At 36.6% G+C, this 12,766-nt stretch overlaps 1 protein-coding gene across 2 annotated transcripts in view; it reads right to left on the reverse strand.

Moving 5' to 3' along the window:
* Positions 1 to 11,109, reverse strand: part of BMS1 (BMS1 ribosome biogenesis factor) — a 48,495-nt gene extending 37,386 nt beyond the window's left edge. The window contains exons 1-8 of one of the 2 annotated variants that reach the window (XM_053692095.1): positions 10,996 to 11,109; positions 9,118 to 9,333; positions 7,149 to 7,339; positions 6,468 to 6,547; positions 4,266 to 4,454; positions 3,654 to 3,796; positions 2,013 to 2,134; positions 631 to 827 (exon numbers count right to left, since the gene is read on the reverse strand). In XM_053692095.1, the coding sequence (XP_053548070.1) occupies positions 631 to 827; positions 2,013 to 2,134; positions 3,654 to 3,796; positions 4,266 to 4,454; positions 6,468 to 6,547; positions 7,149 to 7,339; positions 9,118 to 9,290 (1,095 nt within the window). In that variant the 5' untranslated portion in view covers positions 9,291 to 9,333; positions 10,996 to 11,109. Of the gene's footprint in view, positions 1 to 630; positions 828 to 2,012; positions 2,135 to 3,653; positions 3,797 to 4,265; positions 4,455 to 6,467; positions 6,548 to 7,148; positions 7,340 to 9,117; positions 9,334 to 10,895 lie in introns of both variants that reach the window. The other variant, XM_053692094.1, reaches the window with a different exon arrangement.
* Between the last annotated feature and the right edge of the window lie 1,657 nt (positions 11,110 to 12,766).

The raw sequence follows: 12,766 nt of genomic DNA on the forward strand, positions 1-12,766 counted from the left end.
GACACACCCCTTGAAAAGCTTCTTGACTGTTTATCTTACTTGATTTGCTGTGACCAATTAGAGGCAAATATAAAAGAAGCTCCAACACATATGAACCAATCACTATAAAGCATGTAGAAATGTCAGAGACCTGCATTCTGCAGCAAAATGAATGAACGTGCATCACATTTTTTAAAAAAATAAAGCATAATTTAACAGTCCATTAAAATTTGAGTTTAATGCCTCCAAGTATGATTTTTTAATAAACATGCAGTTAGTTTTAAAATAAAAATAAAAACTGCTCTAATTTAACATTTTACTTGCTAACACAGTGTCTAACTGGTTCTCTTTCACATGCATGATAAACTATTTATAAAAAAAAAGGTTATGACCCTTTAAGCATATAACAATTTACTACAAACTTTATTTAAGAATTGTCACTAATTTCTTTGTCAAAATGTTTGAGAATTCAGAAAGTGATCACTGCAGCAACTTTAGTAACAACTTCAATGGCTGCATGTTGTGGTTTACAATCGTATTTATGCATTAAGTTTAAAGCCATGTGTAATGTGTTGATTGATGATGTGCCTAGATTATACAAAATGTATATATCTGTAATATCGTAATGCTGTACCACAAAACACGCTTTACCTGCTGCTCCTGCTGGACTTGATGGGGCGCTAGATCAATGTAAACGGCATCTTTATCATATACCACTCCACCTACACCCGAGAGTGGGGCATAAATCGTCTTCTCCTTTTCGTTCAGGGATCGCTTCTTCTGATGGTCAGGTAGGGGGCAAGGGTCAGACAGAAAGCTGACTTCACTCAGGGCAAAATCCCCCACACCTGCAAAAAAACAAAACCATCAGTAAAGTCAGATAGGCTATTTTCCACTGAAACACAAACTTAAAGTGAAGGTTAACTTTGATCAGCTCTAATGAAATGTTGTGTTTATCTAAAAAAATAAATGGCAGTTTCATTCATCAATACTTTTACTTCTAAATCGTTCCTTAGATATATAAATTCTTTGTTTGTAATTTCGCTATCAGTAAATCAACCCCGTTTTTTTTTTTGTTGTTAAAGTCTGACCACGTTTTTTTGCTAGCCAATTGACGCCGTCAATTGACGTCAGCAGTTCCTGTGACAATATGCGCATGCGCCAGTATTCTCTGTTTACATCGGGAAAGCGAGCGTGGCCCCGTTTCGCGCATGCGCACTGAAAATATTATTTAAGCACTGTTAGGTAACTGCAGTTCCACGACAAGCTGCAACAGTATACAATCAGCTATACAATCGGCTTCTTTAATGGCATTAAATGATTTACCCCACACTAGATCTTGTTACTTAATTTGTGCTAGAAACGTCACACTATATTGCGGACGAATGACGCATGCGCAGTTTTGAATAGTCACCGTGCACGAGCCTGCTAGACACGTATAGAGCGGGTGGGACCGCTCTATACGTCACTGGATCAAAAACCAGGAAACAACTAATGGGAGGAGAATAGAAGGGAACGGTAAGCAAAATAGACTGTATAAAATAATAAAAATAAAAAAATATAGCGACTAGATAATTAATATGCATAGAAGTTTAATAATGAAATATGAAGGCTATAACTTAACCTTCACTTTAAAGGGACACTGTACCCAAAAAATTTCTTTCGTGATTCAGATTGAGCATGAAATTTTAAGCAACTTTCTAATTTACTCCTATTATCAAATTTTCTTCCTTCTCTTGGTATCTTTATTTGAAATGCAAAAATGTAAGTTTAGATGCCGGCCCATTTTTGGTGAACAACCTGGGTTGTCCTTGCTGATTGGTGGATAAATTCATCCACCAATAAAAAAGTGCTGTCCAGAGTACTGAAATCAAAAAAAAGCTTAGATGCCTTCTTTTTCAAATAATGATAGCAAGAGAACGAAGAAAATTGATAATAGGAGTAAATTAGAAAGTTGCATGCTCTTTCTGAATTATAAAAGAAAAAAATGTGGGTTCAGTGTCCCTTTAAGTGCGCCCAGTAGGAGTTATCACCTGCTATGTGAACCTCGCTCTTATTTTTCAGGTAAGCGCCTCGCAGATACCCATATAAAGACACCTTCCGATCACACTTAGGATCCAGTCGGATAGTTTCTGGATTTGTCAGGTCTTCCATTCTAAAAATGGCAAAAAAAATACAATGAATATGTTTACATAAGGAGATGCTGAGCCTTAAATGGGTAACCTGGGGTTATTAATTATATTTTCTTAGCTATCTCAGAGGATATGTGGGGGAAGTTTCATGAGAAACCTCTGGGGGCCAAATGCAACTTTGGGCTTCCAATGGCTTACCCCTGACTTATACAAATAAAATATAACAGTTAAAACATAGCTTAGCTTTTGGTCACTTGTAAAATCATGACAATATTTTAATGAAAAGAAAATAAGCTATTTTAAAAGGGACATTTAAAGCCACAATTCAACTTCAAGACTAAAGTGCATACAGTATACTTTAGTATGATTCATTTCACTAGCACTGCAACATGCTACAAATAAATAGCTCAATCAGTGAATGAGCTCATTAGCCAAGCTGATTAGATATACACTCTATAGCCTTTTCCCCAAACTACTCTTGCTATGCAGTTACACTTGTTTAATAAAGAGCATGTGATAAGAGGCTGCCTGCAGCGGCTTAGAAATAGGCAGACATTTAGGTTTAAATGTTATGAACACTGTTCCCTCTAAGACCAGTTTTGTGTGTGACCCAGCAGTGAAACAGTTAATCAAGTAACCACACCCTTCAATTAGCAAACATTTCACAATGCAGACTGGAAGGTATGGTTCTCTTATTAACTGTTTCACTGCTGGGCCGCACACAAAACTGGCCTTAGAGGGAACACTGGTTATGAAGTATATTATTTTAACAATGTTGGGTAAAACTGGGGAATAGGTCGTAAAGTCGTTATCCATCTTTTTAAACAACAATAATTTTGGTGTTGACTGTCCCTTTATGTATTTCAAGCTGAACTTCTGTTAGCAAAAAACTTGCATCAGTTTGCTTCTTGAAAATGTTTTTCCTATTTTATTTGCTGTGGCAAAATAGGGACATATATAAATTATCAAGCAATCTCTGTGCAGCATGTTGCAGGTAATTGTTCTGTATCCTACAAGGATGCACTCCAGCCACTCTAGGGGCAATGGAAAAGATTGATTTTTTTTTTCTATCCATTATTTAAAAGCGACCGTCTACTTGAAAATTGTTATTGTTTAAAAAGATAGATAATCCCTTAATTACCCAATTCCCCAGTTTTGCATAACCAACATAGTTAAATTAATATGTTTTTTACCTCTGTGATAACTTGTATCTAATTCACTAAAGTGCTGGTTCGTGCGTAACCATTTTCATTCTCTGCTGCAGTAAGCACAATGTTGTTATCTATGACACACCTGAACTAGCACCGTCTAGCTTATGTGCAAGATTTAAAAAGCACCGAGATAAAGGGGCAGCCTGTTGGGGCTTAGAAACAGAGGTTATTAAATATATTAATATAGCAATGTTGGTTTTGCAAACCTGGAGAATAGGTAGTAAAGGCTTTATCTTTTTAAACAATACAAGTAGACTGTCCCTTTAACATTTTATGGTGAAATAGATTTGTAGATTAATGCCCCTTTAAGTAGTAGAGGTTCAAGCATCACCTGTCTGCCAGGACATAGGGATGAGACGTCTGCCAGACTAGGGGTCGGAACTTCATAACAGAGATAAACCTTCCCAAATTCCGTATCTCTTGTTTCTGATACTCTGCATAGACCATTCCAGACAAGTAGAAAAGTTTGGCTCCCTATGGAAAAAAAGAGGGAGAAAAATGACATAAAATCAAAAATGTCACTTTCATGATTCAGATAGAGCATGCAATTTTAAAACAACTTTCCAACTGACATCTATTATCAGTTAATTCAGTTTTCTTGCTATTCTTTGTTGAAGAGCATATTTAGATGGGTTCAGTAGAGTGCACATGCAATGTTTGTAACAATTTCTTTAACAATGCTATTTATTGTTGAGGACTAGAGGGCAGGGTGTTCTCATGTTCATGAGCCCATCAAGATATGCTCTTCAACAAAGAACAACTAAAGAACAAAGTACATATGATCATAAAAGTCAATTGGAGAGTGGTTTAAAATTGCTTGCTCTGACTCATAAAAGTTTAATTTTGACTTTGGTAGCTCTATAATCTAAACTAGATACTGTCAAATAGGTTATAACACAGGAATAAAACAATATGACATTAACAGCAAACTGCTACTAATTACCTGGTAAACCTCAGTCCAAAATCGATGCTTCAGCTTCTTCTTGACTTTGCGCAACTGCTTGTTGTTCTTGAAGGAGTCCAGGTGAGTGAGGACGCCCATTATCTTAGGGAAGCCGTGCACCTGACAGATGTTCAGAAACTCGAAAGTTTCCATCTCAAACCCAAAACTTGCGTCAATCAGCATCAGCACCTGGGAGAAAGGATAGAATGGTGGTGACATACGCATCAATTCTTGTGCATTGCAATGCTACAACCACAATTCTAGAGCTGTGCCCCTCTGTGTATAGATGGTTACCGTTGCAGTAGTTATATAAACTCGCTGTGCCCCTCTGTGTATAGATGGTTACCGTTGCAGTAGTTATATAAACTCGCTGTGCCCCTCTGTGTATAGATGGTTACCGTTGCAGTAGTTATATAAACTTGCTGTGCCCCTCTGTGTATAGATGGTTACCGTTGCAGTAGTTCTATAAACTCGCTGTGCCCCTCTGTGTATAGATGGTTACCGTTGCAGTAGTTATATAAACTCGCTGTGCCCCTCTGTGTATAGATGGTTACCGTTGCAGTAGTTATATAAACTCGCTGTGCCCCTCTGTGTATAGATGGTTACCGTTGCGGTAGTTCTATAAACTCGCTGTGCCCCTCTGTGTATAGGATGGTTACCGTTGCAGTAGTTATATAAACTCGCTGTGCCCCTCTGTGTATAGATGGTTACCGTTGCAGTAGTTATATAAACTCGCTGTGCCCCTCTGTGTATAGATGGTTACCGTTGCAGTAGTTATATAAACTCGCTGTGCCCCTATGTGTATAGATGGTTACCGTTGCGGTAGTTCTATAAACTCGCTGTGCCCCTCTGTGTATAGATGGTTACCGTTGCGGTAGTTCTATAAACTCGCTGTGCCCCTCTGTGTATAGATGGTTACCGTTGCAGTAGTTATATAAACTCGCTGTGCCCCTCTGTGTATAGATGGTTACCGTTGCGGTAGTTCTATAAACTCGCTGTGCCCCTCTGTGTATAGATGGTTACCGTTGCGGTAGTTCTATAAACTCACTGTGCCCCTCTGTGTATAGATGGTTACCGTTGCGGTCGTTTATATAAACTCGCTGTGCCCCTCTGTGTATAGATGGTTACCGTTGCGGTCGTTTATATAAACTCGCTGTGCCCCTCTGTGTATAGATGGTTACCGTTGCAGTAGTTATATAAACTCGCTGTGCCCCTCTGTGTATAGATAGTAACTGGATGGTAGTCATACTAGCATCACTGTTTTATATTATATAAAGAATGTTTTAATATAAAATGTTATACATTTAATAAAAAATATCAATACCACTACACTCCCAAGTAGATCTTTCCCAGATAAGAAGGATTGAGTGGAGTGGGCAGTGTGTGAGCCTGAAATCAAACAAATTGTTGGCAATTTAGAGAACAGTTTGCTCTGACTCATGCGAGTAAGAATTTGGCTAAAAATCTACTTTAATGAAAATAAGAACATACTACGCTATATTTGTCTTTTTCTGCTTCCTCTATTTAGAGATGTTGGAAACAGTTATAGAATTGAGAAGACCATTTGGAGAAATATATATGGACATATCCATATATTTGTATTACTATTTATTTTTATTTTATTTTTATCTAGTTCAAAAAAAACCGATAGTAATTATTTGGAACATTAAAATTGTAAAAATTGCATGCCCTATTTGTAGAGCACACACAAAATGGGTTAAACAGCTGGGGAGCTGAACACAGCTGATGATTGGCAAGTGTCATGTGACTGCCACTGCCAAGCAGCTCATAGGCGGATTCCTGCTCAGGACCAGCAGGTATCCGCAGCTCCCAAGCAGGACTTTAGTAATGTGTTTAACACCTTAGTGTAGGTTAAACAGAGAGTCTGAGCATCAATAGTGCCAAAACTGCATGCTCTAAACAAATTATATTGCTTATAATGTCCCTTTAGACTTTACTTGCTGCTCTCATATAAATATTTTATGTGGATATATCTTAAACTATTGCACACACAACAAAGCCATTATCTTGTCTCTTTTACACTCTATTTCCAAAATACCACCATTGTAATATTTAGTTATTTATAGAAACTATGCCTTCTTACCATGTTAGCAATCAACAGGATTTAAGAAAAAAAATATATATACAAACAGATAGTTATATATTTGTGAAGCAGTCAGACATGTAAGAAAACATTCTTACCAAATCTGCAACCTTTGCTAAGTCTATCATGGTGTTAATGTCACTGCCACATTCTATTATGGTCAAACGGCGTTTTTTTCCTGGAAAGTTTTGAGAGAAGAAAAAAAAAAAAAAATGAACACACATATAGTTGTATTTAGGAAAGTGCATTTGTACTTTTCGGCCGCAAACAAAATAGGGAAGATGGCGGCTGCATACAGAATTCTGCTCTTTTCGGAGACTGATTTATTTTTGTGAAAATGCAACACACTAAGATCTGGATTTGTACAAACAGTGTGTTGTACTTACACAAGAAGAAATCCGGCTGCAAAAAAAGAGCCGAATGCCGTTGGCGGTCGCCATCTTCCCCATTTATTTACGGATGAATTACGAATGCACATCACTAGTTGTATTTGCAGCAAAAAAAATTAATTAGCTTCCAATTACATAAAGTTTAATATTAAAGCGAGGAGACTTTAGAAAAATAATTAAATGTCCTTTAAATCTTGTTTTTAAAAAATACATATTTTAAAATAAAGATTACACATTTAATTAAGGAAAATAAAACACTACAATACATAATTATTTGCCTCCTTTTACTGTAAAATACCTTTTAAAAATTGTGATTGTAACAAGAATAATAATGCAGAGCTACCATGTTTTAAATGTTTTGGATGTAAATGTAAATTTATAAACTCTTACCTGATACAATAGTCACAGGACCCCGAATCTCACTTAGTTTCTGCTTAGTGAAATTTTTAATCAGGCAGCGAATAAGGGTGCTTTTTCCAACCTTAGGTGGTCCCACAACAACTACTACTACAGGAGGTGGCTCCAAGGGAGTGCGATCTACCACTGGGATGTGATGTTTCTTGGTCTTTAGATCCTGCGTCCTAATGAGAACATTATTATCATTAAATGGACTCTTCCATCCTAAATCTGACTTAAAAATACATTGACATCCCTCTAGATTACAGGGCATCAAAAGAAAAGTTATGGTCTTGACACTAAAGTCAAAATTAAAGTTTTACAAATCAGATAAAGGATACAATTTAACTAAAGTTTCCAATATACTTCCATTATTATTATTCTTTTTATATGCACTCTGAGGCTTCAGCTGCTCCTACTAAGCATGTACAAAAGTGTGAGAATTTTGTGATTGGCTAATGGCTGTGACATAATACAGGGGGAGGGTAAATTGAATTAACTGCACTTTTACTACACTCTCTGACCAAAATCTAAACTTCATGTAACATATCCAAGCAAATTTTCTATATGTATGTATGTATGTATGTATGTATGTATGTATGTATGTATGTATGTATGCAATTTCAGTCCGAGGACTGGATTCTGATTTGCTTATCAGTTTAAGAAGAAGGCAGCTACGTAATAGTGGGGGGAGTTCGGCATCCATATTGACCGGGTATTAGAGTAGTTAGCGCCGCTGATTAGGACAGAAGCAAGGCGGCAAGGGAGGAGGGGTATAGTGTAGGCGGACCTCCGTTTCTTAATTTACAATATTAAAACCTGTTACACTAAGTGTTGAATGTCCCTTTAACAAGTGCATAGTAAAAAAGACAATGCAATGACACTTACTATGAATTTTAAATAAGCAGTAGATTTTTTTTCTGACAAATTAGTTTTTTCTCCCATTTTCCGTCCCCCTGTACCATGTGACAGACATCAGCCAATCATAAATTAGTATGTGTATATAAAAAGAATGTGCAAAATTTTATACTGTAAGTAAATTGGAAAGGGTCTTAAAACTGCATGTTCTATCTAAATCATAAACATTTGGACTTGTTAACTTTAAATAACAACTTTGACAACATTAATACAATACTTATACATTGTTTCTAACCCTAATTTGTAAAACAATTTGTCTGTATTATGCGTTACAATATGGGTTTTGCTAGATTACATCATACAAGTGTTAAATATATTTACACAGAAACGTTCTAGAGATGCCTTGAAATATCAGACAAAGCACCTTAATGGGCCACAATAGTTAAAAATGACATGCTTGACATGCTCTAATCCATTAGGGAACGTAATTTTAAAGCTATTGACCCTAGACTTCTATGTGCTTAACCCCATAAAGGGGTTAAACACATAGTAAAAATACCATTTGGGTCTCGCAGAGAACTGCTGGCCGAGCGTAAATCGATGCTGATCCAATTAACAGCGCTAGTCGCACTACTCAGATGTGGAACTAGCCCTGCTGATTGGATCAGCTGTGTTTTAAGCTCAGGACCAGCAGTGCTCTGCAAGTCCGGAGTGGTATTTCTAATGTGTTTAACCCCCTTTGTGGGGTGTTAAACACACAGTATTCTAGGGTTGATAGTCTTAAAATGACATGCGCTAACAGATTAGAACAGGTCATTTATTGACTATAATGGCCCTTTAAACACACAGTAGAAGTACACAAATTGGAGTATGTCATTTTTAAACTATTATGGTCCTTTAACTATAGATTGGCAATTCCTTAAAATTGACAACACATTTTTGGCTCAATATTTCTTATCCTTACATCTTTTTATTTAGCACAACTTAATTCATTCTTGGGCTTATAACTACAGTGATGAGGTTTCTATAAAATAGCTGCTATCGAGTTTATTGCAGTTCAGCTAAACCACAGTTCTGTTCTGCAGATTTATATAAAAGTTCTCACCTGTGGAAGTTCCTTGCCATTCGCACTGCAGATTGCACTGCAAATGCTTTAGGATTTCTTTTCCTTGCATCTTCTTCTGTGCCAGCTCCACCATCCTTCTGTTTGTTTAGTTTCCTGTTCGCTTTTGGCCCACTGTTTTTCTTTCTGTGTTTCTTCTGCTCTTTTTCCTCCATGATTATCAAGGAGCAGTATGTGTGTTCAGGTCACAGCAACAGTCTGATAGCAAACAAGCATTTCAGGGTTATATATCATAATACTAATTATTTTCAGTGATTCTGATCTTTGTGTTATACCAGATCATATATCTAACAATATGCTTATAGTCGGATTCATAAATAAAACAATACATTCCCAAATTGGTTAGAACAATTAAATTTAGTGCCCCTTATCTGGGCCATCTGTATGAAAGAGCAAAGATTGTAGTGACAGATAAGTTTCTTGACAAATCAATGATGGAATGACCTCAAAAAATACATATTAGTGATCAATACCAATGCGTTCTAAAAGATGAATATGTGCAAAGAAGCAAAACAATTTTGCATGTGTTTGCAATAGATTATTGCATATTGAAAGGTACGTAACAAAGACTAAAATGATAGGTTACTCTCAAAAACAGGCTGACAGTGCACTGCTTGAATGCTCACAAACATGGGTATGTGACTAATTAGTAATCAAAAATTAAAAGAAAAAATCCCATTATCGCACTTCTCCAAAGATACCATATTGCCATCAGTTTACATTTTATTTCAAAAATATATCTTGCTATCATAATATTCATACAGATTAAAAAAAAATAATGTTCAAGCTGTTAAACACATTGTATTGTATATTATTTTATGTATCAATTTCTGCGATTTGACTATGTGCTTTGGTTCTTTGCCAAAGAGATTCATCTTTCAGCTCCTATCAGTTAAAGGGATAATAAACCCAATTTGTTTCTTTCATGATTTAGATAGAGCAGCAATTTTAAGCAACTTTCTAATTTACTCTTATCAATTTTTCTAAGTTCTTTTGCTATCTTTATTTGAAAAAGCAGGAATCTAAGTTAAGGAGACGGCCCATTTTTGGTTCGGCACCTGGGTTGCCCTTGCTGATTGGTGGATAAATGTACCCACCAATCAGCAAGCGCTAAACAGTGTCCTGAACCAAAAATGGGCTGGCTTCTTAGCTTAGAACCCTGCTTTTTCAAATAAAGATAGCAAGAGAATTAAGAAATATTTATAATAGGAGTAAATTAGAAAGTTGCTTAAAATTGCCTGCTCTATCTGAATCATGAAAGTCAGTCAGCAGTAAAGAGACATGAAACACAGACTTTCACAGTTCAGATAGTGCATGCAATTTTAAGACACTTTTTAATTCTCTTATATTAGCAGAAAGATTGAATTATCTTGGTATCCTCTGTTATAACACAAAGCTAAGTAGCCTAAGGAGCAGTAATGCTACTAAGAGCTAACTGGTGCTTGGTGACTATGCACATATATGCCCCTTATCATTGGCTCACCAAATGTATTAAGCCACTCTGGGTCTGAATATACTAGTTGGCTATAAATATGTGTTTACACAGTCATTTATGTGCCATTAGCCTACCAGCAGGTCCTGCACACGTAGGAGTTTCATATTTCAATTTAAAAATGCCTTTACAACGTGTGGTTGCTGCTATTCACATGCCACATAGGTGACAGCAAATGTTTCCCTTTTCAAGCACTATCTGATCTGAACGTCAACAGAGAAAACATCAACAGCCATCTAAGTAATGTCAACGGGGGTTTGAGACATACTTCCAAATAATCCGTTCACAGCACCAGACAATTATTTATCCACCGATATGCAATATACCATAAATAGTTATATTTAGAGTTATAGCAAATTGACACGTACACCCTCTAATCCCGGCAAATGTCTCCGATCCACACTATACAAGCTTCCACCATTCACTGCATCCACATGGTTATCACTTCCGCCGGAAGTGTGTTTGTGTTTAGATAACACCGTAAAGGAACACCGCAGCTATGGAACCTTTGAGTAAGGGTAAAGAAGAAGGAGCGCATTCAAGTGATACACAATTGAGATCACGAGACTAGAGATTAGTATGGGCGGGACAAAACCATTGTCAATCATTGAGGGTCATCATTAGTGCGTCTATAACTTTGTAAATGTTTTTCTTAGAGTATTAAATTTAGACATGCGCAGTAGCACCAGCTGAATTAGTCTTTTTTTTTTTTTTTTTTTTTTTTTATTACAGTTTCACAGGCTCCCTTAGAACATTTTTTCTCCATTATTATTTACACGTACAAGCTTAATCCTTTGAGTACTAAGCACTTTCCCACCTGGGTGCTAAGCTGTTTTAAGGGTATTTTTTTATTATTACTTTTCCAATGGTGTGTCTTGGGGTCTGTAGCTGGCTTCTAAGCAGCATGCCCCCTTTTCCTATACTTAACATTGTCATTTTGTTAATAAAGTTGCTCAGTGATGTCACCACGCAAAACGTGAAGCCCCGGCGATGCCTGCTACTATACAGGCACGATTGCCGGGTAGGAGCCCTCAGATCTCCCTCAAGGTGGGAGAGTGCTAGCGACGGCTCTTAGCTGTCGTTAGCACCAGAGTCGGAAACTCTGCTACGGCGAAGGGGAGCTGTCACCGAAACGTCACATAAATAAAAGCTACTATTGCTATTCCTTAAAGGAACACTGCACCCAATTTTTTTATTTTGTGATTCAGATAGAGCATGCAATTTTAAGCAATTTTCTAATTTACTCCTATTATCAATTTTTCTTCGTTCTCTTGCTATCTTTATTTGAAAAAGAAGGCATCTAAGCTTTTTTGGGGTTCAGAACTCTGGATAGCACTTTTTTATTGGTGGATGAATTTATCCACCAATCAGCAAGAACAACCCAGGTTGTTCACCAAAAATAGGCCGGCATCTAAACTTACATTCTTGCATTTCAAATAAAGATAGCAAGAGAATGAAGAACATTTTATAATAGTAGTAAATTAGAAAAATGCTTAAAATGTCATGCTCTATCTGAATCACAAAAGAAAAAAAATTGGGTTCAGTGTCCCTTTAAGCCCAGTGAGTGTGGTCTTCTAATACCTATATCTCTACCTGCATTCAGCACCCTGGCACCTGGACACCTGTTAGTACGAGTGCACCAACCTCTGTATATATATATATATATAACCTCTACAATATACGTTCATTATTTATTTTGTCACCTTTTCCTGTAATTCCATTCTGAAATTGTGAGCATTTCAGTTCCTGTTACAAAATGGAAGTGCAGAACACTGTTGTATCCCACACAGCCATTGGCTGCACACTCTAGTGACCTATTTATAACTGCCCCTAATTGGCCACAGCAGAGAAAGTAACCTAAGATACAACATGGCAGCTCCCATTGTTTTATAGACACTAACTTTACACTTATTTTGTCACAATTTGACAACTAATGATACTTTAAAAAAAAACTACATCTACATGTTATTCTCAGACTAATCGTTTCTGTGATTGTATAATTCTATCTAACATTTATTTAGTGTTTAATATCTAACATTTAATATGTACCCTGGTATTTATTATTGATGTATATGACAGCTTAATGTCTTTATCCCCACTGCATTAAAAGAGAAATAGAATGCACAGATTTGCAGAAAG

Source organism: Bombina bombina, chromosome 9 (assembly GCF_027579735.1).
Source record: "Bombina bombina isolate aBomBom1 chromosome 9, aBomBom1.pri, whole genome shotgun sequence".
Classification (NCBI taxonomy): domain Eukaryota; kingdom Metazoa; phylum Chordata; class Amphibia; order Anura; family Bombinatoridae; genus Bombina; species Bombina bombina.